Source organism: Bos mutus, chromosome 10 (assembly GCF_027580195.1).
Source record: "Bos mutus isolate GX-2022 chromosome 10, NWIPB_WYAK_1.1, whole genome shotgun sequence".
Taxonomy (NCBI): domain Eukaryota; kingdom Metazoa; phylum Chordata; class Mammalia; order Artiodactyla; family Bovidae; genus Bos; species Bos mutus.
In genome coordinates this window covers 18,789,192-18,816,314 of record NC_091626.1, presented here as the reverse complement: position 1 = coordinate 18,816,314, position 27,123 = coordinate 18,789,192, and the positions used below count along the sequence as shown (strand labels likewise).

Sequence of the window (27,123 nt, the reverse complement as noted above, 5' to 3'; positions counted from 1 at the left end):
CTCCTTGCTGTCCAAGGGACTCTCAAGAGTCTTCTCCAACACCACAGTTCAAAAGCACCAATTTTTATTGGTGTTTCTTAAAAAAAAATAAGAAGATACAAACAAGCCAAACAAAATCAGTTAATGAGCAAAATCACCATAATTAGAAAATTAATACTTGCAGCAATATACTTAACCTTTAGGACAATAAGGCAATCCAAAATTTCACATGATCTCTAGTTACAAGCTCTAAAACAATGGTTTCCCCATTCTGGCTACATATTAGGATCTCCTCTGGAAATGTAAAAATATCAATACATGACTTGAGCACCAGCAATGTGGTTTCAACTGTCTGGAATGGGAAATGGATACGTGTACTTTTCATCCAACTATAATATAACCTGCAGTTCCCCCAGACAAGAGTAGTATGCAGCCAGAATTAGGGATTAATACCCTGAACAATTTCCCACTATGAGGGCTCTGAAGTGTATGAACTTATGAACACTGTGTCCCATATGAACACAGTGGCTTAGTGTTTCAGTAATTTGAAGAAAATTACATTCTACAGTTATAGCAGTAGCGCTTGCTTTAAAAGTATGTCCAAAGTTCCATTTCTGGATCTTTAAAAAGTGGGTCTCATATGACAACTGTCCCAGCTGACTTTATGCACTATCATCCTCTATTCTTTGATCAAATGGTCCTCAACTATGGTAGTCCATTAGAATATGAAGCACTTTAAAAAACTGATGTGCAAGCCACATCCAAGGCTAAATACATCAGAAGCAAAGTAAGGGAGGAGAGGTGGAGGAGGGGACTGGGTACAAAAGGGAAAAATCTTGGCATTACCATTTACTGAAAGCTTCCTGGCATTCCAACATGCAGCCAAGGTGGAGAACCACAGTTCTAGATGTATGCATACATGCAGACATGCCCACACTCTAGAGTATGACAGAATCTCCTGGCAGATCAACCAAGCTATTGAATGACATTCCTAGGATTAGTACTATGGAGAAGCAACTATTTTTGAAAAGTCTCAATAGATAATCCTTATTTTAGGGGAAAGCTAAATATTAGATGAAAGGGTTTTATAATATAAAACAGCAGTCTAAGATGAAACAACAAAAAAATTAAAAAAAATAATAACCCAATTATCATACACAGAAAAGACCCCACAAAGGCTAGCTTTCTCTCAAAATTTGATCTAAAATAGAACAGGTTGTAGATTCCATTTCAAAACTCAGTCTGACAATTTTCCTACACGAGAATGGGCTCATGCTTCTATGTTTCTATTCACCTTAATCTGACCTCCTTAAGAGGGCTTCCCGGGTGGCTCAAACGGTGAAGCGTCTGCCTGCGATGCAGTAGACCTGGGTTCGATCCCTGGGTCGGGAAGATCCCCTGGAGAAAGAAATGGCAACCCACTCCAGTACTCTTGACTGAAAAATCCCATGGACTGAGGAGCCTGGTAGGCTACAGTCCATGAGGTAGCAAAGAGTCAGATGTCCTTAAGACAGCTACTGCCAATTTAAATTTTTACAAGCTATTAATGTGCCTTTTAAAGCAATATAGGAACCCAAAAGCCATAAAGTACAAAAACTTCTGTATAGAAATATTTGCAACACCTACAATAAAAGGTAAATAAACATGTATGTCCATAAAAGACAAATAATCCAACAAAAATAGGCAGTTTATGAATTCAAAGAATATAACTGGCCCAAAAGGAAATATTTGATCTCCTTAATACAGGTACTGCTGCTGCTGCTGCTGCTGCTAAGTCGCTTCAGTCGTGTCTGACTCTGTGCGACCCCATAGACGGCAGCCCACCAGGCTCCCCCGTCCCTGGGATTCTCCAGGCAAGAACACTGGAGTGGGTTGCCATTTCCTTCTCCAATGCATGAAAGTGGAAAGTGAAAGTGAAGTCGCTCAGTCGTGTCCAACTCTGCGATCCCATAGACTGCAGCCCACCAGGCTCCTCCGTCCATGGGATTTTCCAGGCAAGAGTACTGGAGTGGGGTGCCATCGCCTTCTCCGTAATATAGGTACAGGCTGTTTTTAATTTAGCACAATGGCCAAGATCTTAAAAAAAAAATTATAATATTTGGAAACAAAGATGTGGGGAAACGGCCCACAACATGTTAGTGACATGACAACTCTCTTAAAACCTCTGTAACAACAGTTTAGCAGAACTGATCAAAACTTAAAATGCATCTAGAAATTTTACTTTTAGGAACCTACCCAAAAGAAATCTTCAAGTGTAAAAGGGTAAGAATAAGAAAGTAGACATGCACGTTATTTGTAACAGCAATAAAGCAAAGATAACCTACATTCTCCCAAAAGACTGCCTATAAATTATGCTATATCCATACTTAAAATATTATGCAGCAATTTAAAAAACAAAATAGACCTGTGAACACTATAATGGAAGGATATTACTGAGATACCACTGACTGAAAAAAGCAAGTTTCTGAGCAATGCACAATATTCCATTTTTGTGGGTTTTTTTTTTTTTTAAGTAAATTTCTATGACATACTGAATGTGCAATTTTAAAAGTTTAGAAAACTATCCCTAAGAATTATATCCCCAGGGACTGGTTTAGGAATAGGGTGATAACATGTCCCTTAATTTACAGAACCAATCCAAATTTTTTGGCCAACCCAGTACTTCAAAAATGCGTCCCACAAAATCATAATCACCCAAGAATTAGTTAGGAATGCAGAATCCTAAATCCCAATCCACACTGTATGCACATTAAAATTTGAGAAGCACTGGTACAAACTATGTAAGGAAGCAACATTCTGAGCTGGTCACACTAACCGTAAAAAGTTTCATTTCCAAATTCTCAGATTTAATTAAATACCTGATTTCCTTCTAAGAAATTATCATGTATAATTCAGGTATAAACATCTTCCCTTTAAAAGTATGTAAGAATGCTGAGAACTTTATACCAAGAGTCAATAAAAGACTGCAATACAATTAACAGTTAATGACATACAATAAATACATACAATAAATTCTCTAGGTATCAAAAGCTCACACTGTACGATATACAAAATTAAAGAGTAGGATCCTGTCACCAAAAGACACTCTTGACTTTCATCAATCAGGGTTAGGTGCCAGAAGAGAAAGCACTAGGTATTTTGAGGAAAGGGAGAGTTAATAAGAGCAAATGGGTACTTAATAGTTGCAAGGACTGGAAGAATGGGGCTGTAAGGCTATGACCGTCTCCAAGAATGACACCAGAACACGAGACAACTGAAGCACAAGGGACTCTCTGCCCTTAAGCCAGCAACGTGCACGTGTGTGCTCAGTTGCTTCACTGCTGTCTGACTCTTTGGGACCCTACAGACTGTAGCCCACCAGGCTCCTGAGTCCATAGATTCTCCAAGCAAGGATACTGGAATGGCTTGCCATGTCCTTCTCCAAGGGATCTTCCAAACCCAGGGATTGAAGCTGGGTTTCCAGCATTGCAGGCAGATTCTTTATTGACTGAGCTACCAATAGAGCTACTAAATTCAAGAATGGCAGCTAACTGTGATCCAAGGGATCAAAGAATCACCACAACAACTGCCTCCAGATAACCATGAAACAAGGGGATGCACACAAGAGCCTCCCTACCGCCTCTGCTACAAATGCCTCTTGATAACATAGAAAGGTGAAGAATGGATAATGCGATGCTGCATTTCTGCTACTGCAGAAAAATATCAAATTTTCACAACCCAGAAAAAAGCAGCAGGTAGGAATGGGGGGCAGAAAAGGGAAGAAAGATGAACTTCCTTCACACCTCTCAAATATGTACCTATTAAATAACTGGCAGCAACTATTTCACATCTAAAAAACCCTAAATGCAAAACAGTCTTAGAAATAAAGTTTTTGGCTTTCTACTCCATCCTCCTAATTACGGAGATTAGGAGGATGAGGAAGACCATCACAGAATTCTCAGATGGCTTAAACACTATATAAATAGGAAAAAAATTTACAACACTAATCCTCAAAGTTTCCAATTTTGAATATTTACTTCTAAGCAACTATCAGGAGAAGGAAGGTAAAAAAAAGGCGGGGGGTGTGCAGGAATGTTGAGGGTAGTGTTCTTGAGATACTTTTCCACTGAAGTGCTTCCTGGAGATTATTTCAGTAAGAAGTTCATACTCTACTCACTACCCTTTGATATTATTTTTAAAAAATTTAACACTAACAAGTTTTGACTAACTATTTTAATTCTGTAGATCCATGATACTTTACTTGAAAGTTTTCTGAGGTAAGCATCTGAACTATAAACTTAATCTTGATGTACCAAAAGTTGTTACTGAATGCACCCAGCCAACCACCCATCAATAACATTTCAAATTTGAAATTTGCTCTTCTTCACTTGCCCTTGTATAGGCATTTTATGAAGGGAATTACTTCTACGTCATCTCAAATTTGAAGAGTCAAAGATTTCACCTCTAGAGAATGTCAAGAGTTTAGTCAGAATAAGACAAATGTTTCTATAAATGGAAGGATACTAAACTGTGTATAATCACTTAAATTTTTCTGTAAAAATCCAAATGCAAACCAAACGGGTTGGGTGGAAGGGATATTATTTACATGAACAGTAGAAACAATATGTAAAACTTCTCTTTTACAACAGAAAAACAAATTCATGACTTTAAATAGCACTATCTAGTTTCACATGTAGCTGAACAATAGCCAAGTTACACAACAATCTTTTAAATCTTTTAACTCTTTTAAATCTTTTAAAACTTTTTAGATCTTTTAACTCTTTTAAATCTTCACCACTACATGAGGCCCCATTCAAACAAGATTTTGGTGGACCTCAGTCTCCTAACTGCCATTAGGAGCAGGGAAAAAACTAGGATTTCCCTGGTGGTACAGTGGATAAGAATCCATCTGGCAGTGCAGGGGACATGAATTCAATCTCTGGTCCAGGAAGATTCCACATGCAGCAGAGCAACTAAGCCCAGGAGCCACAACTTCTGAGCCTGCTCACCCCAACTAGAGGAAGCTTGCACACACTTACGAAGACCCATCGACACCAAAAATAAAAGAATGAAGTTTTCAAAAAATGAAATAAATCACAGGGATATAATGTACAACATGATGACTGCAGTTAATTTCATATTGTATATCTGAAAGCTGCTAGGAGAACAGATCTTAAAAATTCTCATTACAAGGGGGAAAAAATCTAAAAGGCAAGGCCAAGAACCAGGTAACTCCAATTCCAAACTATCTTGGCATAATGGAGCTAATCTAAACCACAAATGAAGATTATATATAAACCACCTTATCCTATGTTAATATTTTTTTCATAGCTCTGAAACTGTGAGAAATAATTAAGATTGTTTAGCAACCCTGAGTCATCTACTCATATTCTCTCCTCTGGATTCCAATGGTCAAGCCCAAAGTATTAGCATTCCACATACCTACGTGGCACATACTAAAAGTGTTCCACCAAACACAGAAACAAAACATCTGAGTGACTTCAATGCACTGTCACTTCTCACACTAACAGCCATCTTCAAACTATCTAAAGATGGCACACAAAAATTAGTTCTACAACGCAAACTGAATATTGTTAAGTCTTGGTTTTTCAAATTGCTGTATAGTTGCTTTACTCTGCTGTGTCAATTTCTGCTATACAGCAAAGTGAATCAGCCATACATATACACATATCCGTCCTCTTTTGGATTTTCTTCTCATTTAGATCACTACAGAGCACTGGGTGGAGTTCTCCGTGCTACACAGTAGGTTCTCATTAAGCAGTCTTGTATGTAGTTATTTCTCCATGTGGAGGCACTTAGAAAAACACACACATGCACATTCCCGGCTACTACTGTTTTGTTTTTTTTAAATAGTATCTGACCTAGTGCTTTAAGCGATTTCTTTTAACCCATATCCTTCTGTTCCCAACACAGCAACTCAAAACAGCTATTGGTAAGTGATAGGATTTTGATTAGCAACTGACTGATTACTTCTTATTCATAACCTATACATGTATATATGGTACACAAAATTTTGTAGAATATTTTAGATGTGCGATTATTTGAAAATCATAGGGCTTATACTTTGAGTTGTGAAAGTTTTAAGCAAATTTTTAAAGCATCTTACAAATGCTTTTTTATGAAAAATTTTACTTGAAAATAAAGAGATTGTAAATGTCTTTAAAGATCATAAATGCAAATGATCCTAAAATAGACAAAAATATATAATATATACTCTTGTATCATTTAAAGCAAGTTTTACAAGTAAGCTGTAACAGGTCATGTACATCTCCAGTACATTCTCTTGCTAATTATCCTCAAAATGCACAGCTCAACGGTTAAGAATTAAATAAGAACCATGTGATACATACAACTGGAATCTTCCTTCATGAAGGCTTGGACTAAGAACATTTTTACATATATCTGCAGAGAGGATTTTAAAGAATGAAGTATCACTAAATGTGGACCTTTAATGATGGGACTGCATTGAATCACTTGATTTTTTTTTAGAGTATGTACACAGTTTTAGAAGGTAATGGTAACCTCAAAGCTTAACAACCATCTTGGCCATATCCCAGATGCTATTTATTTCCAATCCTTTGAGGCAACCATTTACAATTCTTTTAGCTGTTTCTCCTTGTTTTTAAATTTATCCTAAATAATATGCTTATGCTCATATAGTTACTATCTTTCCATTTTAGATATTACCACATTCCTTGTGAAAGCTGAAGATTCAGCACTCTTACAGGCACCCTCTCTGAAATCATTTTTATATAATTTTATCTTAGTTTTTTATCTGTCATCATATGTATTACTTTAAACCACAAATTACAGATGGGAGAAAAGAACTACAAAAACTATCCTATTAAGAACTCAATAAGAAAAGGCACAAAGGACATGAAATGGCAATTCAAAAAAAATGTTAAAACAACCAAATAATATTTTATCAGACTAATGAAAATTTTAGGATTCTTAACAGTTGTCAGTTGTAGATTAAAGTTTATTGACAAAAGCATAAACAAGCACAACTTTAAAAAAATCAAATCTTAGCAATGATTTAGATACAGTTCAACAGTTTCCTCTTCACCCCCTTACTAAGAATTCCTTTTCATAAAGACATAGATTAACTAGATTTTGTAAAGGTGCTACCAACATACATTTTTAAAAAAGTGAAAACCAAAAAGCAGAAGTTACTTTTGAAATGGCAATAGTGGCAGTCAACATTAGAACATACTTAGGTCTCTGAAATTCAGAACTATTTTTCTTTATAGTGAGTTGGACTACTAGGTCTGACAATTCTGAAGAAACTATAGATTCATGACTAATATTCATGCCACACAAAAAGATAATAATTTGTGATTTATTTTACACCACGAAATACCTAAAAAACATTTGAAAGAAGGTATGAAAATTTTAAAAAGTTAACCAAAAAGGTTTCTAAGATCAAAAAATCCTGGTGTGTGTGGGGAAGATCTTAAAATACACCGAAACACCTCAACACTACTGATTAAAGATCTCTCTCTACTACAGTACACCAAGAAACGGCACTTCAAAATACATTTTCACATTCAAGTGACAGTATACTAGATCTCTTCAATATAGCATAGAGAGTTTATTATAACTATTAACTTTTGGGGCCAGAATTTACGCTACCGATATCTAAGATCTTCATTTTAAAGTCATTTTGAACATCTCGTAATCTTCACTGAAATCCAAATGCCAACTTTTATCTGCCTTTTCACTCAGGAAGCCTTGAGAAACACTATAATTACCTGCTAGAAAAACCACCCCTGTCTTTTGGAAGCACAACAGCAAAGAAAATGATGCAAATATCTGTATCATTCAGTTATCCCTATAAAATCTCACTTTACAACCAATACTAGAGTAATAAATAAGCAATCCAACACTTTACCATATTACACAATATATAAGCCTTTCACGTCTTTTTCTTCAAATGTTTGCACTGTACTGCCTAAGTTCTTATAACTTGGCTGTGATTTACCTCTTAGGATTAAGTATAAAAGTGCTGTTGCTCTCTCATTTTAATCCAACATTTACCCAAAAAAAGCCAGGAAGAGCTATTACAAATGTGATCATTTAGCAAGTAAACGGATACAAATATGAGTAAATGGTACCAATATTTAAGTAAAAATCCTTAAGGTTCCTTACATAAGTTAAAAGAACCACCAGGATTTAATTATTTTCATCAAAATAGGATCAGATATATAACATTAATACATAAATATATATGCATGGCCAGATCAATCTATTTTTCCTGCTTCTTCTCCCAGTTTTACAAATGGGATTTTCTGTTGTCATAGATTCTGAAAATCAACCAGGTTCATGAATTAAGCAAGCATCATAAATATCTTCCATTTAATCATTTCTATTATTCATCATTTTTAAAAAGATAGTGGCAAACATCAATTTACTTTGTTGCCTGAATACCAAGTAAACTTCTGGCTTAAAAAACAGTAAAACTGTGCCCTTTATAAACAGATATGTCAAATTTGTCATGTCAGACCAGGCTTTCCATATCGATTTATAGGATAAATTGTATGCCCTTAAAATACTAGATGCTGCTATCAATATGTGCTCACATATACATATGTTAATAATCCTTTAATAACTTGTCTTTGGAATGATTCTGTCCTACCTTTGCTGCTGCAGCCCTCCTGTCCTTTGCATCACTGAATTCATACGTCTGGAAGTACCCAATATGCACTGTAACAGACAGATGGACAGATCAATGGGCCACAGCGGCAAAGGCCAGATAGACAGACTTGATTAAAAATTAAAATCAAAGTATATACAGGAGAGGGAGGAACCAGAAAACATGCCTGCATTCTATAGTAAATACCTAAACTTCATATCTGCAACTCTCCCATACACATACTACATAAACTATTCTTGACTTCCATAGTATTCCCTTTCAAGTAGAAATAGTACCATTGCCAAAGGCAAAATAATCAGTATTTTTAATACCATCAGCAGTTACCAATATAGCAGGTATTTCTGTAATCACACCACACAATTTCTTCAAATAGAGGTTGCTCTTTAACACACAAGAAGCTATCACATCCAAAGACTTTCTATGAAATATTAAAATGGCAATTATTACACACAATTTCTAATGTAGTGCCAAGGCCTGTGTGATTCGAGTTTATTAGTGGGAATCATTGAATGAAAGTCATATTTCAGCATTTTATTATTGTGTACTTTCGTGACTATGTAAAAATGTTTGCTCACACCACATCTAGATTACTTGGGTGGCTTAAAACAATGTGTTAGTGCCATTTAGGCCAATTTCTAAGATAAAGTAAAACACTTACAAACAAAACTATCAACAGTATTTTTTAAAGCGATGTGGAGTTTTCCTGTTACCTCAAATCCATACACCATAAAATTCAAAGTATGTGATTCAGTGGTTTTGATTACATTCAGAGTTGTGACACATAGATGTGTTAACCATCAATTTTAGAACATTTCATCACCCCCAAAACAAACCCCATACTCACTAGCAGTCACTCCCTGTTTTCCTCTTTCCCCATCCAGCCTGTTTTTTGTCTCCAAGGACTTGCCTATTCTGGACACTTCATATAAATGGCATCATATAGTATGATGAGTCCTATGCAACTGGTTAATTTCCTCATTTAGTTTTACTTATCTAGGAAGATTAACAAGCTGAGAGCTTGCCATGAACATCAAATAAGCCTGCTTTACTGGGAGAATGGAAAGGAACTATTAATTCAGAAAGTGAAATGCAGACTGCTTAAAGCTTCAACTACATTATAATAGATGAGCAAAAGAAACTGATTAAAATTGTATAATTGATATAAAGTCACACAGCTGATAAAAGGTTAAAAAAAAATAGCTGGAACTAAGTTCTATACAATGTCAAAGTCTTAACCACTAAACTATTTTGTCTCCTAATAAAATAATTCAATTCTCACTGATGCTACCTCCTAATACCTGAATACCTCTCCTACCTCTCCATTCCTGCTTTCACAACCTCATCGTGTATTTCTTGCCCAGATTATAATACATTTCTCATTACTCTCCCTGCTTCCTAATGTCACCCTGTTCTCATTTACTCCCTATACTGCCAACAAAGTGGTACTTCTCAACACTAATCCTATATTAAGAGTTTACAGTTGTTTCAACTGGCCCCATCTCATTTAGCACTATGCTAAAACCTTTCACAAAATGCATAACCTGTCTAGGTCCAGCTCTGACCACACTACTTCCCAATCCTAATTGTTCATTCAACAATTTAGACCATTAACAGCTTCTACCTTTTGTACATTCTATTGCTCTTGCTCCTCTGTCTGGAATTCCATCTCCAATCCCATTTGCCTAACTAAGTTACTATTCATTTTTCAAAACCCAGCTTCAGACCCACTTCTACCTGTCGGTACTTTCCAGAAAATAGCACTAAACATTCCTTTTTGATTCCTGTAATTCTACTGCTGGACATGTCACTGTATTATAATTTATTTATACAAACCACCTTAAACAACTGTCCAGTATCTGTAGTCCCCCAGAACAGTGTAGCTAAGAAAATATTAGGTAAAAATCAATCAAGTACTCAACTTATATACTGTTCTCAATTAAACCGAAGCATTATTTTTGGAATCCATAAAATAATCATATTTAGGATCTTAAAAGGAGGATAAAAATCAGGTTAGGAGAATTGTGGGGGTTCTATTTCTAAGAGAAAAGTACTAAGAATAAAGATAATAAGAGTAGTGATTAGCTCTGAGGGAGGGAATCAGGTAGTTAAGATATTAAGGCAGGAAATTTTCTTTTTTATCTTTTGTACTTTTTGAATTTTGAGCCAAGAAAATATATGCACAAACAAAAAGATGACAGTCTAATCCTTAACAAATATATCAACAGTCTTAGAATACTAAAGCTGTTAAAAAAAAATTTTTTTTATCAGAGGCTATACAGTTCAGTCATATTGGCCCCAGTATGCAACTTATTTCTGTATTTTGCTTTGGTTACACAGAATGAAGAAAAGCCTGATTAACAAAGATAAGAAATTTCCATCACAATTTCGTAATAGTCTTCACTTAAACTGATTCAGAAGCGTAAAAAAAGGCAGTAGAAAACATTTTAATCAGAGTCAACCAGTTAATACTGTCCAACAACTGCTTTTATTTATATAAATGCAGAGTCAGAGGAAATACCATAGTAGTTGTCATTTAGTTGCTCAGTTATGTCTGACTCTTTTGTGACCCCATGGACTGCAGCCCACCAGACTCCTCTGTCCATGGGATTTTCCAAGCAAGAATGTTGGAGTGGGTTGCCATTTCCTTCTCCAGGAGATCTTCCTGACTCAGGGATCAAATCCACGTCTCCTGCATTGGCAAGAGGATTCTTTACCACTGAGCCATGAGGGAAGGCCACATTCTGTTTAAACAAGAGTTGAAATATCCAGACACACTTTCCCAAAATAACTGATGCTAGTTGAAAATGAATGGCAGTGAGATTCTCCAAGGGATTTCTAATTAGCAAAATGTGTATAATTTTGAAGAATTGTCTATTCTTTGCTGGAAGACAGTCACTGAACAGGTCAAAATGCAAACTGATGTCTCTGTTCTAAACCTAAGTATGGCTGCTTCATTTTTCTGAATGAGATTTTGCTTCTTTTCCCTTAAAGGCAAGAATAAAAAAAAAAGAATATATAACATCAACAGTGACTATCAATAAAAGAGTAACAGCAGGATGAGTTAGCTATTCACTTATTATGCAAAACTTGCCAATGTCTGCAATGAGGGTATGAAGAAACATCTGCTTCTGCTTTGCCTGGCATTTATTTAACAGAACAGGATGCGTAAGTGCTGCATCAGTATCCTACTTTCTGTAACTTTGAGCAAACACAGACAAGTCTGAATCCAAAATACCAGTTCATAACAATCTTTAACAATCCATAAAAAGTGAGGCACAGCAAAGCGAACTATAAGCAAGGTGAAAAGACAATCCTCAGAATTGGAGAAAATAATAGCAAATGAAACAACTGACAAAGGATTAATTCCCAAAATATATAAGCAGCTCATACAACTCAATACCAGAAAAACAAACAACCCAATTAAAAAGTGGGGAAAAGATCTAAACAGACATCTCTCCAAAGAAGACATACAGATGGCTAACAAACACATGAAAAGATGCTCAACATCGCTCATTATCAGAGAAATGCAAATCAAAACTACAATGAGATATCACCTCACACCGGTCAGAAGGGCCTCATCAAAAAGTCTACAAACAATACATGCTGGAGAGGGTGTGGAGAAAAAGAAATGCTCTTGCACTGTTCGTGGGAATGTAAATTGATACAGCCACTATGGAAGATGATATGGAGATTCCTTAAAAAACGAGGAATAAAACCACCATATGACCCAGCAATCCCTCTCCTAGGCATATACCCCGAGGAAACCAAAATTGAAAAAGACCCATGCATCCCACTGTTCACTGCAGTACTCTTTACAACAGCTAGAACATGGAAGCAACCTAGATGTCCATTGACAGATGAATGGATAAAGAAGTTGTGGTACATATACGCAATGGAATATTACTCAGTCATAAAAAGGAACACAGCTGAATCAGTTCTAATGAGGTGGATGAACCTAGAATCTATTATACAGAGTGAAGTCAGCAAGAGAAAGATAAATACCATACTCTAAGGCATATATATGGAATCTAGAAAAATGGTACTGAACAATCTGTTTACAGGGTAGCAAACGGGAAACAGACATAGAGAACAGACTTACAGACATGGAGAGAGGAGAGGAGAGGGTGAGATATATGCAAAGAGTAATATGGAAACTTATTTTACCATCTGTAAAATAGATACCCAATAGGAATTTGCTGTATGGCTCAGGAAACTCAAGCAGGGGCTCTGTATCAACCTAGAGAAGTGGGATGGGGAGAGAGATGGGAGGGGGTTCAAAAGGGAGGGGATACATGTATACCTACGGCTGATTCATGCTGAGGTTTGACAGAAAACAACAAAATTCTGTAAAGCATTTATCCTTCAATTAAAACATAAATAAAATTTTTTTAAAAAGTAAAGTAGAAGCTTTATTCTAGATTCTGCACACACACACAAATATTAGCCTAGATATAGTTTAATGCATTGGTAATTTCCAATATGTTAAATAACTCTTTAAAAATTACAGAAAGGCTATCATGAGGAAGGGTTAGAATCAGGTAGGTTCAAGAAAAAAGCTACAAATAAACAGATATTAACATATGGAAAAATTCAATATCAGAGCTGTTCAAATATGAAATGCACTTACTTCTAGAACAGCTGTGGGGGTTTAAGTCATGGTAGACATTTAAGAACAGGCTCAGGGACCACTTAACAGGGAGACAGTACACTTGGTAAGTTGCTGGCCAGCATAAGATCTTTAAGATCTTTTTCATTCCTATTAACCTTACTCTACATGAATCAAAAATTGTGTTGACTTTGATATCAAATAGTTGACAAGTTTATTATCATCCTTCATTCTTTAACTACTGTTTATTTATTACACTTTCATTCCTAAGGATGACTACAGGATTTTTATAAATTTTAAAGTGCTATTCTCACCCTTTCGGCTTTATAGTTGAGTGGAATACATATTATAAATCAAGCTACAGATACTCATATATTCTGAGGACCCAGGATAACTATATTAATGCAATGTGAGTTGAGATGATTATATTAATACAAAACAAACAAAATGTTTAGGGCCAATGAAATGTAATGATTATATTTAAAAAGTCAGACTGGTAAGTAAAATTATATATACATACACATACATATTTTCTTTTCAAAGGAGCATTACTTTCATATTAAATAACAATGCGGAGAAGGCAATGGCACCCCACTCCAGTCCTCTTGCCTGGAAAATCCCATGGACGGAGGAGCCTGGTAGGCTGCAGTCCATTGGGTCGCTAAGAGTCAGATACAACTGAGCGACTTCACTTTCACTTTTCACTTTCATGCATTGGGGAAGGAAATAGCAACCCACTCCAGTGTTCTTGTCTGGAGAATCCCAGGGACCGGGGAGACTGGTGGACTGCCGTCTATGGGGTCGCACAGAGTCGGGCACGAGTGAAGCGACTTAGCAGCAGCAGCAGCAGCAAATAACAATGAGGCTCACTCTAAGTTTTTGTTTTATAAGAACAGAAGGTTGAAAAATATAGATTTAACTTTAAATGGTGTGTTATCAGTAATACGGTCCTCTAAGAACTTCACAAAAGAAACATTTTCTCATTTTTGAACAAAATAAGTCAAATCAGCTAATATCCCTTTAAATATATGAAGCATTTGTTATCTAGTGCATTGACAACAATTTCACCACGCTATTCACCTAGAACCTCTTTAATGTGTCTGTCAGGGGAACGCAGACTTTGAGGACTACTGGCCTCAGTTTGTCATTCCATATATAAATCACAAATTTTACATTATACATGTGTGCATTCTACAACATACATCAATTTTTAATGTTAAAACTTTGTTTTAACATTAAGCATTAAAAAAACTTTGTTTTTAATGCTTAAATGCTTAAATTGGAATGGAAAGTAGTAAATACCAATTTTGGCTTGAAATTTTCTTGAAGATGGTACATATGTAAGATGCAAAGTTTAAATGGGGTACATAGTAGACTTCTGCCTCTATCCGCACACTGGTTTATTATTTATTTGGATTCATAAGCAACAGCACTAAAGTCATAAAACAGTCCACTGACTATACAAGTTAGTCTCCTGGGGCATACAGAGTTGGAAAGACAAAGAGCAGATCTGGAGAGACAAACAGAAAATACCCAACACATAAGACAAGAGCAGTCATATATGTTTTATTTCTATTTAATGATCTAAAATACTGAGTTTCGACCCCATGAAAGCCTGGGCAAGCTACTTAATTCCTCTAAGTCTCAGTTTCCTTATCCATAAAATAGTAAAAATACCATCTACTTCAGAGAACTGTTGTGATGACTAATATTCCCTTAACAACTGGTTCAAAACAAAAAAAATGGAAAATATATTAGAGAATGAGAGAAGATTTAATTTGATGAAGTCAACAGAAGAGGAATGTGAACCATTCATAAAGGAAAAACACAGGAGTAGTACCAAGACTTATTTTTTTATCAATAATAAAACTCATTCACATTTAATTTTGACTCTTCAAATCCATGTTTATTAGCCATGTTGCAGGAAATGTGGGAGTCAATGAGAATACCAAAGGTAACACTGATCAGGATTTTCAAAATCCATTAGCAAGAGAATAACAAATTATTTTTTAAATAATAGTATTATATATACAAAATTCTGAGACCCACTCAAAGGGAAAGATTCAAAGATGAAATGATGTTTAAGGTGAGTCTTGAAGTATTAATGAGTTTATTAGGGGAAAATCATCTGAAAGGAAAAAAGACAAAGTCACAAAGGAGAATTTCACAGGGACTATCATTTCACAGGGACTATTATTTTGTTGTGTCAAGATGAGTGTGAAGAAATGATGGATAAAGTAGATAAAGGTCAAATTATGAGAAGTCTGATCTATCAGGCTAAGAATCTTTTATCCTAATCTGCATCCTCTGGTAACCTAGTTAATGGAACCCTCTAGGCTCAAGAAGCCCTAGGCTTAGTAGGTTCCTCATAAGCACCATTTCCTGTCCCATTCCTACTGCCTATCAAGATTGGTAAAGATACGGTGTACTTTCTCAGGCCATAAACAGACCAAGTATGAACATTTTTGACACTGTCATAAAATTGAACAGGATGACCACTCAGAAAAAAAGGAGACATTCAGCATTTCCTAAAAAAATCTGTGGTAATCACACCACACTGATAAGGCCCCATTTTCCATCAATATCACTTTTCATTCTTTTCATTTTTCTGATGTTGCCAATGAGAACCTTCTAATAACTTCTAATATCTTCTAGCAAGACTTATCCAAAGGACTACTTTCCTTCTTTCCTAAAAACCAGCTAGTGTCTTCGGAAGGCAAGGCTTTCCTTAACCAAACAGCAAAGAGTGGTCTAACTACAACAAAAGTGAAAACACATCAGGGTTGACCTGGTGTAAAAATAACATCTCAAAAGACAAACTGGTAGGGGTGGGATTTCTGGGTAATGGCAATAAACCAAGATACTCAACTATGAAAAACCAGACCAGAGCAAATCAAGAAACAGGATATAACTGAGATTAAGCTACATGTGGATAAAAGCAGGCATTATAGGTCCTAGTTACTGCCTTTACAGTCAAGGATTGATTTATGTGTTTGCCCTTCCTAGACTAGGAGCCCTGGAAAGGAAAGTGTTCTCCAATCATCTTTGTACACCTACTGCCAAAGCACACCAAGGGGAAGCACATGAACGTAAAAGTTTAGCACAGATTTGGCAGAACATGATGACAGGAAGATGTATAATGTTTTTAGGAACAGTGTTATAAAATCCAAGAGGACCAATTTCAAGATAGACAGGGCCATTAGATCAGATGGAAAGGAGGCTTTGGTCTTTCAGCTCCCTATCTTGAAAGTATTCACACTAATTACCTTTTGTCACCTGAATTTTATACCTAGAAAGGAGCTTTAGAAATCATGTCCAAACCTTTCCTTCTGCAAGGGCAGGTTCAAACTATAAACCAAGTTAGTCTAAGGTTACACAGTAATGTAGATGGGTCAGACTCTAGTCTTAGATAAGGTATGAGTTTTATAAGATAAGAAATATGAATTAAATAGACAAAGTAATTATTATGTACTTAAGAGCTTTATATATACACCCAGTTTGGGGAGCTTTCGAGTTCCCTTTTTGTTATTTATTAAGCATAATGTAAAAAAAATTTTTTTAATCTCATGATCCTGAAACTAATAAAGTGTCATAACCACAGTTCTGTATCTTTCCCTTCCTTTTCACATAGTCTGTGTGGTAGGCCAGCCTCCAAGATGGCCCCCAGTGATCTTTGCCCTCTGGGATATGTGCAGTTCCCTCCCACAGTGAACAGGTTTGACTGTGTAACCAACTGCTGTTGTTTACTCACTAAGTCATGTCGTGACTGGAGAAGGAAATGGCAACCCACTCCAGTGTTCTTGCCTGGAGAATCCCAGGGACAGGGGAGCCAGGTGGGCTGCCGTTTCTGGGGTCGCACAGAGTCGGACACGACTGAAGCGGCTTAGCAGCAGCAGCATGTCATAACACTTCTGTGACCCCATGGACTGCAGCCCACCAGGCTCCTATGTCCATGGGATTTCCAAGGCAGAAACATTGGAGTGAGCTGCCATTTCTTTCTCTGGGAGATCTTTTGGACCCAGGGATTGAACCCAGGTCTCTTGCTTGGTAGGCAGATTCTTTACTACTGAGTCACCAGGGAAGCCCTGTATAACCAATAGGACAATGCAGAAATCACAAAATAAGGCTAAACCATGAAAACATTTACTGTATCTGTCTAGGTTCCTTGGACCACTTGGTCTAGTTGGAAGTCAACTAACTTGTAGCGAGGACACTAAAGTAGCCCAGTGAAGAGGCCCATGTGATAAAGAACTAGTCTTCTACCAAACAACTACGTGAGTCCTCTTGAAAGCAGTTCTTCAACACAAACCAAGCTTTAAGATAAAGGCATCCTAGGCTGACAGGACGACTACAACCTAATCAGAGACCCTGACCCAGAATCACCCTGCTAAGCAACCTGCTGCTGCTGCTAAGTCGCTTCAGTCGTGTCTGACTCTGTGCGACCCCATAGACGGCAGCCCACCAGGCTTCCCCGCCCCTGGGATTCTCCAGGCAAGAACACTGGATTGGGTTGCCATTTTCTTCTCCAGTGCATGAAAGTGAAAAGTGAAAGTGAAGTCGCTCAGTCGTGTCTGACTCTTCACGACCCCATGGACTGCAGCCCACCAGGCTCCTCCGTCCATGGGATTTTCCAGGCAAGAGTACTGGAGTGGGGTGCCATTGCCTTCTCCGGCTAAGCAACCTAAAACTATAATAAATGCTTGCTGTTTTAAACCCCTAGTGCTAGGTAATGTGTTATGCAGCAATAGATAACTAATACAAGAGACATTTAAAATTAGTCAATTAGCTAAAATGAAAGATTCTTTTAGTACTATAAACTTTTCAGCATAGCAAAAAAAAAAAAGGTATGAGGATTTGACTCAGTCATAAAGTCCAACTAAGGTCTGAAAAAGTTTGGTATAGCAGAAAGAATTTTTATCTTAAGTCAAAAAGACCCACCAGTCCTCCACCAGTCTGTAATAGAGAAACTCTGAGATTCCCTGAGAAAATAATTTCTCAGCTTCTCTACCTTCAATTTACTCATCTATATAATAGAGATAATGCTACTTTCTTGGGACTTTGTAATAAACTAATAAACATGAATGAAAACACCTAGCATAGTTCATAAATATCAGTGATTATTACCACTTCTATGTTTACAAATCTTTCCTTACATAAAAATGAGTAAATTAGATCTTTTTTCCCCTCTATCCTGTTATTTTCCCAAATCTCAGACATTCCCTTACTCCAATCTTTAAATTGTCATACTTGCTAGCTGGAATTGAAGTTCAAAAGCCCACAATGTGGCTGTATGCACCCATGGAAAGCATGCTTCAAAAATCTCCAAGACAGATCTGATAGACTAAGGATATTGACTGATTTTTAAAAGTATTTAGTATTCCATTTTCAGGTAGAATATAGTTAAGATGTATACAACCATCCCCATCCAGAACCAGAAAAGCTGGATAATGTCCCAAAATCATGTCTGAAAACAGCAGAGAGCTGTGAAGGCAACAAAAACTAGAGAAGGTGGTAATTTTACAACTTCAGTGGTTTCCCTGGAGGCACTTGAGAATTCTGGGAGCAAAGCAGAATACTGATAATCTACCACAGAGGGGTGCTACTGACAGGCAGAAAAGTGGTTCCCCCACCCTGAGATGTTCATATCCTAATATTTAGAACCCATGAATTTATAATACGTGGCAGAGAGGAATTACTGTTGCGGAGGTAACTAAAGCTGCTAATTAGCTGCCTTAGAGATTTTCCAGGTCAACCCAATGTAATCAAAGGGTCTTTTTAAAAGAAGGAGGAGGCAAAAGTGGAGAAAAGAACTGAAGATGCTATGCTTTTCTGACTTTGAAGGTTAGAGTTAGGAAGCCGTAAGTCAAGGAATGTAAGCAGCCTCTAATAGTGAAACAGTCAAGGGAATAGATTCTCCCCTAGGACCTCCAGAAGGAACACAGCCTGCCCAGTGAGATTCACTTTGAACTTTTGACTTTCTCAACTGTAAAATAATGAATTTTTGTTGTTCAGAGTCACTAACTTTGCGTTAACTTATTAGAACTAAATGAAACTAATACTGAGACTTGAAGGGGTATCTCAATGAGTAGAGGAATGGCTGGTCTTCCACCCAGAACATTTACTGAATCCTGGGATCACACAGGGCCAAGACTAAAAATCTAGAGCCTCTGAAACATAGATTGGTGCTTCCAGCAGTCTGGGAAGGAAATAAAGTTTGGGAGCCCTTAGGAGAGGGACTGATGAAAAACATCAATTCTTAGTTGAAGAAAAAAAAAAGCCAATGGCACCTAAGAGAGACTAGAACTGAACAGGGCTAGAACTCAGCCTTACTGGATTAAGACAACCACTCACTACTCTCACTGTCAAGCAGAAGGAAAAATAAAAATCCTCTCTGGAGGAATCCATCATCATTCAGAATCTCTAAATACTTTATATAGAGGTACTGGCATGTAATCAAAATATGTCAAATGACAAGAACACGTGACTGAAAACAAAATAGTATGGTAGAGACTAACAGATAATTCAGATGTTGGGAGTTAGCTGACAAAACCTTTAGTAATAAATTCTTAATATGCTGGAGAATATAATGCAGAAGATGTAACACAAATGAAAAAGAAAAATATCACTAGAAAATCAGCATCAGTAAAAAAGAATTAAATGGAAACTCCAGAATATAGTACCTGAAATAATTGAGGGGTGTTTAATAGCAAATCAGACAAAGGAGAAGACAGATGTAGAGACTCAGACAACAGATCAATAGAAATCAATCAAACTGAAGCACAGAGAAAAAAGGATATAAGATACACAAAAGAGCATCGAACACATATGGAACATAATAAAAAGCTCTAATATATGTGCAACTTGAGGAAACAGGATACAGGCAAAACAGAATTTCCAAAACCCCCAGGACATCACCCCCAAAGATTCAAAAGGTTCTGAAAACACAAAGCAAAATAAACAAAGTGAAAGAAAGTGAAGTCGCTCAGTCGTGTCCAACTCTTTGCGACCCCATGGACTGTAGCCTACCAAGCTTCTCCGTCCAGGGGGTCTTCCAGACAAGAACACTGGAGTGGGTTGCCATTTCCTTCTCCAAAACATAGAGAAAACCACAACTAGACACAAAGTCAGAAATATTACAAATATTACAAACACCCAGATTAAGTGCAGGCGGCTGCGATGGCACACAAGCGCAGCCGAGAGGAACTACCCCATGTCCAAGATCAGGGGCAGAAGCCAGGAGGACCCCATGCCCAAGGGGCGGCGGCCAAGAGGAGCTACCCCACGTCCGAGGTCAGGGGCGGCGGCCGGGAGGAGCTACCCCCAACCCAACCCACGCGCGAGGTCAGGGGCAGCAGCCGGAAGGAGCTACCCTCCACCCGAGGCCAGGGGCGGCAGCCGGGAGGAGCAACCCCAAGTCCAAGGAGAGGTAGCTGCTCGGGCGCAGGAGGGCCTAGAGGAGCTACTCCACGTTCAAAGTCAGGAGGGGCAGTGGTGAGGAGATACCCCTCATCCAAGGTAAGGAGCAGGGGCTGCGCTTTGCTGGAGCAGCCGTGAAGAGATACCCCACGTCCAAGGTAAGAGAAACCCAAGGAAGACGGTAGGTGTTGCAAGAGGGCATCAGAAGGCAGACACACTGAAACCATAATCACAGAAAACTAGCCAATCTAATCACACTAGGACCACAGCCTTGTCTAACTCAATGAAACTAAGCCATGCTCTGTGGGACCACCCACGATGGGTGGGTCATGGGGGAGAGGTCTGACAGAATGTGGTCCACTGGAGAAGGGAATGGCAAGCCACTTCAATATTCTTGCCTTAAGAACCCCATGAACAGTATGAAAAGGCAAAATGATAGGATACTGAGAGGAACTCCACAGGTCAGTAGGTACCCAATATGCTACTGGAGATGAGTGGAGAATTAACTCCAGAAAGAATGAAGGGATGGAGCCAAAGCAAAAACAATACCCAGTTGTGGATGTGACTGGTGATAGAAGAAAGGTCCGATGCTATAAAGAGCAATATTACATAGGAACCTGGAATGTCAGGTTCATGAATCACGGCAAATTGGAAGTGGTCAAACAGGAGATGGCAAGAGTGAATGTCGACATTCTAGGAATCAGCAAACTAAAATGGACTGGAATGGGTGAATTTAACTCAGATGACCATTATATCTACTACTGTGGGCAGGAATCCCTTAGAAGAAATGGAGTAGCCATCATGGTCAACAAGAGTCTGAAATGCAGTACTTGGATGCAATCTCAAAAACAACAGAATGATCTCTCTTCATTTCCAAGGCAAACCATTCAATATCACAGTAATCCAAGTCTATGCCCCAACCAGTAACGCTGAAGAAGCTGAAGTTGAACGGTTCTATGAAGACTGACAAGACCTTTTAGAACTAACACCCAAAAATGATGTCCTTTTCATTATAGGGGACTGGAATGCAAAAGCAGGAAGTCAAGAAACACCTGGAGTAACAGGCAAATTTGGCCTTGGAATACGGAATGAAGCAAGGCAAAGGCTAATAAGAGTTTTGCCAAGAGAAAGCACTGGTCATAGCAAACACCCTCTTCCAACAACACACGAGAAGACTCTACACATGGACATCACCAGATGGTCAACACCGAAATCAGGTTGATTATATTCTTTGCAGCCAAAGATGGAGAAGCTCTATACAGTCAGCAAAACAAGACTGGGAGCTCACTGTGGCTCAGATCATGAACTCCTTATTGCCAAATTCAGACTTAAATTGAAGAAAGTGGAGAAAACCACTAGACCATTCAGGTATGACCCAAATCAAATCCCTTATGATTATACAGTGGAAGTGAGAAATAGATTAAAGGGACTAGATCTGATAGAGTGCCTGATGAACTGTGGGCGGAGGTTCGTGACACTGTACAGGAAACAGGGATCAAGACCATCCCCATGGAAAAGAAATGCAAAAAAGCAAAATGGCTGTCTAGGGAGGCCTTACAAATAGCTGTGAGAAGAAGAGAAGTGAAAAGCAAAGGAGAAAAGGAAAGATATAAGCATCTGAATGCAGAGTTCCAAAGAATAGCAAGAAGAGATAAGAAAGCCTTCCTCAGCGATCAATGCAAAGAAATAGAGGAAAACAACAGAATAGGGAAGACTAGAGATCTCTTCAAGAAAATCAGATACCAAGGGAACATTTCATGCCAAGATGGGCTCGATAAAGGACAGAAATGGTATGGACCTAACAGAAGCAGAAGATATTAAGAAGAGGTGGCAAGAATACACAGAAGAACTGTACAAAAAAGATCTTCATGACCCAGATAATCACGATGGTGTGATCACTCACCTAGAGCCAGACAACCTGGAATGTGAAGTCAAGTGGGCCTTAGAAAGCATCACTACGAACAAAGCTAGTGGAGGTGATGGAATTCCAGTTGAGCTGTTTCAAATCCTGAAAGATGATGCTGTGAAAGTGCTGCACTCAATATGCCAGCACATTTGGAAAACTCAGCAGTGGCCACAGGACTGGAAAAGGTCAGTTTTCATTCCAATCTCAAAGAAAGGCAATGCCAAAGAATGCTCAAACTACCGCACAATTGCACTCACCTCACACACTAGTAAAGTAATGCTCAAAATTCTCCAAGCCAAGCTTCAGCAATATGTGAACCATGAATGTCCAGATGTTCAAGCTGGTTTTAGAAAAGGCAGAGGAACCAGAGATCAAATTGCCAACATCCACTGGATCATGGAAAAAGCAAGAGAGTTTCAGAAAAACATCTATTTCTGCTTTATTGACTATGCCAAAGCCTTTGACTGTGTGCATCACAATAAACTGTGGAAAATTCTGAAAGAGATGGGAATACCAGACTACCTGATCTGCCTCTTGAGAAACTTATACGCAGGTCAGGAAGCAACAGTTAGAACGGGACATGGAACAACAGACTGGTTCCAAATAGGAAATGGGAGTATGTCAAGGCTGTATATTGTCACCCTGCTTATTTAACTTATATGCAGAGTACGTCATGAGAAATGCTGGGCTGGAAGAAGCACAAGCTGGAATCAAGATTGCTGGGAGAAATATCAATAACCTCAGATATGCAGATGACACCACCCTTATGACAGAAAGTGAAGAGGAACTAAAAAGCCTCTTGATGAAGGTGAAAGAGGAGAGTGAAAGAGTTGGCTTAAAGCTCAACATCCAGAAAATGAAGATCATGGCATCCGGTCCCCTCACTTCATGGGAAATAGATGGGAAAACACTGTCAGCCTTTATTTTTGGGGGCTCCAAAATCACTGCAGATGGTGACTGCAGCCATGAAATTAAAAGACGCTTACTCCTTGAAAGGAAAGTTCTGACCAACCTAGATAGCATATTCAAAAGCAGAGACGTTACTTTGCCAACAAAGTCCGTCTAGTCAAGGCTATGGTTTTTCCTGTGGTCATGTATGGATGTGAGAGTTGGACTGTGAAGAAGGCTGAGCGCCGAAAAATTGATGCTTTTGAACTGTGGTGTTGGAGAAGACTCTTGAGAGTCCCTTGGACTGCAAGGAGATCCAACCAGTCCATTCTGAAGATCAGCCCTGGGATTTGTTTGGAAGGAATGATGCTAAAGCTGAAATTCCAGTACTTTGGCCACCTCATGCGAAGACCTGACTCATTGGAAAAGACTCTGATGCTGGGAGGGATTGGGGGCAGGAGGAGAAGGGGACGACAGAGGATGAGATGGCTGGATGGCATCACCGACTCGACGGATGTGAGTCTGAGTGAACTCCAGGAGTTGGTGATGGACAGGGAGGCCTGGCGTGCTGCGATTCATGGGGTCGCAAAGAGTCGGACACGACTGAGCGACTGAACTGAACTGAACTAGCTTCCTCCTGGGCTTCCCTGGTGGCTCAGAGGTTAAAGCGTCTTCCTCCAACGCGGGAGACCTGGGTTCGATCCCTGGATCGGGAAGATGCCCTGGAAAAGGAAATGGTAACCCACTCCAGTATTCTTGCCTGGAGAATCCCATGGACGGAGAAGCCTGGTAGGCTACAGTCCATGGGGTCTCAAAGAGTCGGAGAAGACTGAGCAACTTCACTTTCATTTTCGCTTCCTCCTACCACCACAAACCATTGAAGCCAGAAAACAATGGAATCTTTAAAGTGCTGAAAGAAAACTACCAACCTACAATTATATACATAGCAAAATATTCAAGGGGTAAAATAAAAATGTTTACACAAAAAATGTTTACTAAGTGATTACTATGTGTCAGGTGGGCTTCTCAGGTGGCAGAGGGGTAAAGAACCCGCCTGCCAATGCAAGAGATATAAGCAACGGAAGTTCGATCTCTGGGTTGGGAGGATCCCCTGGAGAAAGGCATGCCAATCCACTCCCAGGATTCTTCCCTGGAAAATCCCATGAACCAGAGGAGCCTGGCAAGCTACAATCCACTGGGTCGCAGAGTCGGACACGACTGAAGCAACTTAGCACTCGGTGTGTCAGGTACTGTTCTGGGCGCCGGGACTACAGCAACGAATAAAACAAAGCCACTGCTCGCACAGAGCTTTCATTTCAGTGTAAGAAGTCAGAACGTAAACAAATTAATGGAATATGTCAGGTGATATCTCTACTAGCTATTCCTTGAAAAAATTGAGCATCCCATTCCATTTCCAAAAATCTTTACGAAACTAGTCATATTTTATGATTCACGTTTCTAATATTTGTTACATATTAGCACAGCATCTAACATAGCTTATGTATGTTTCTGACTAATCAGCAGTAATTCCTAACCTGTCATATATACCCATTACTAATTTAAAGTAAACACATAGCGGGGTTAGTCATATATTGGTTAGTCGTATCTCCTGTTTGCAAGCCAATACTATGTTTCCTTAGTGATTCAGAAATATTTCACAATATCAAAGCAGCAACTCTCAATCTCTTTGGCCTCAGAACCCTTTTTAAACTTTAACATTACTGAAGGCGCCAAAGAGTTTTGTTCATGTGAATCATAACTATCAGCATTTATATTAGATATCAAAACAGAATTTTTTAAATAACTATTAATTCATTAAAAATAACAGTAATAAAACCCATTATGTTAATATAAAGCCCATTTTTATTAAAATAAATTGTATGTTCTAAAACAACAGAGAGAAAAACTGCACTGCTTAAGTCTCTTTAACATCTGGGTAAATAGAGAACAGTTGGATTTTCATATCTGCTTCTGTATTCAATCCTCAAATATGTTGTTTTGTTTTAAAAAAAAAAAAAAAAAAAGTCTCACAAAGATATATAGAGTTGGAAAAAGCAGGAGAACTTTTATAGCCTTTTCAGGTAACTGTGGATATCTTTTTATATTACACCAATACTCAAAAGGTGGTAGTTTCTTAAAGGCTAGCTGAAAAATAGAATCTGAAATCATATCAAACAACTTTTCTTACTCTTGTCATATTAAAATCCAATGGTCTATCTTGTACTTTGAATGGATCATTTACCAATGTATGATTGTGATATATCACAACTGCTCACTGGAAAATTAGTCATTTGAAAAATACTGGTTCATTATATTAAAAGCAGATCTTCCAAATGTTGATATATTAAACAGGATATCATCACCAGGATATTGTCAGTCTCAGTCTCACAGTGGTAGATATGTTTTCCAAAATTCTAATTTGCACTGAAAAACTTTAAGTATTTATCACTGGCAACAAATACCATAAGCAGTTTTTTTTTTTAAATAACAGGTGTATTTGGAGCAATAATTACCATATGTTTATTTGCTATTTGTCTGAATAATCAGTTTGTCATTTTTTCCAAGTAAAATTGGTGTTCCATCAAGCAGCTTGTTCAGCTCGGAAACCAATCAAACGCACAAATGTTTTTCTTTGAGACAACCTCTGTACTTGAGTATGCAGAAGTGCCTTATAAGACATGTGTACTTAAGAAATTGTGTACTTAAGGGATACGATATAGTAATACTAATAATTTTTACTGCTTCACCCAGGACAATAAGTGAAATCAACATTTTTAATGAATGTGTGGCAGTGAAAAATAAAATGACTAGCACTAGTGTAATTAGTGCCTCTGACTTGATCTGTGCTAAGGTTCCCACGGTTTTACGTAACCAAATCCATTGCTTCTGCACTATCAGTACAAATCCCAGCATGTTAACAGACAAATAACGTCCTAAAAAGTTTTCCTCTCATGGACCATACTTTGAGAGCTACTGCATTCAGTTCAGTTCAGTTCAGTCGCTCAGTCGTGTCCGACTCTTTGCGACCCCATGAATCGCAGCACGCCAGGCCTCCCTGTCCATCACCAACTCCTGGAGTTCACTCAAACTCACATCCGTCGAGTCGGTGATGCCATCCAGCCATCTCATCCTCTGTCGTCCCCTTCTCCTCCTGCCCCCAATCCCTCCCAGCATCAGAGTCTTTTCCAATGAGTCAACTCTTCGCATGAGGTGGCCAAAGTACTGGAATTTCAGCTTTAGCATCATTCCTTCCAAACAAATCCCAGGGCTGATCTTCAGAATGGACTGGTTGGATCTCCTTGCAGTCCAAAGGACTCTCAAGAGTCTTCTCCAACACCACAGTTCAAAAGCATCAATTTTTCAGCGCTCAGCCTTCTTCACAGTCCAACTCTCACATCCATACATGACCACAGGAAAAACCATAGCCTTGACTAGACGGACCTTTGTTGGCAAAGTAACGTCTCTGCTTTTGAATATGCTATCTAGGTTGGTCAGAACTTTCCTTTCAAGGAGTAAGCGTCTTTTAATTTCATGGCTGCAGTCACCATCTGCAGTGATTTTGGAGCCCAAAAAAATAAAGTCTGACACTGTTTCCACGGTTTCCCCATCTATTTCCCACGAAGTGATGGGACCAGATGCCATGATCTTCGTTTTCTGAATGTTGAGCTTTAAGCC

General features: G+C 38.3%; 1 protein-coding gene across 2 annotated transcripts in view; it reads right to left on the bottom strand.

Annotated features, from left to right (window-relative positions):
* The window catches only part of ARIH1 (ariadne RBR E3 ubiquitin protein ligase 1), a 103,696-nt gene that overhangs the window by 65,337 nt on the left and 11,236 nt on the right, over nucleotides 1-27,123 (bottom strand). The window contains exon 2 of one of the 2 annotated variants that reach the window (XM_070377398.1): nucleotides 8,615-8,682. The exons of the other annotated variant lie outside the window; for it this stretch is intronic. Within the exon in view, the coding sequence (XP_070233499.1) occupies nucleotides 8,615-8,682 (68 nt within the window). The remainder of the gene's footprint in view (nucleotides 1-8,614; nucleotides 8,683-27,123) is intronic. 2 annotated transcript variants of the gene reach the window in all.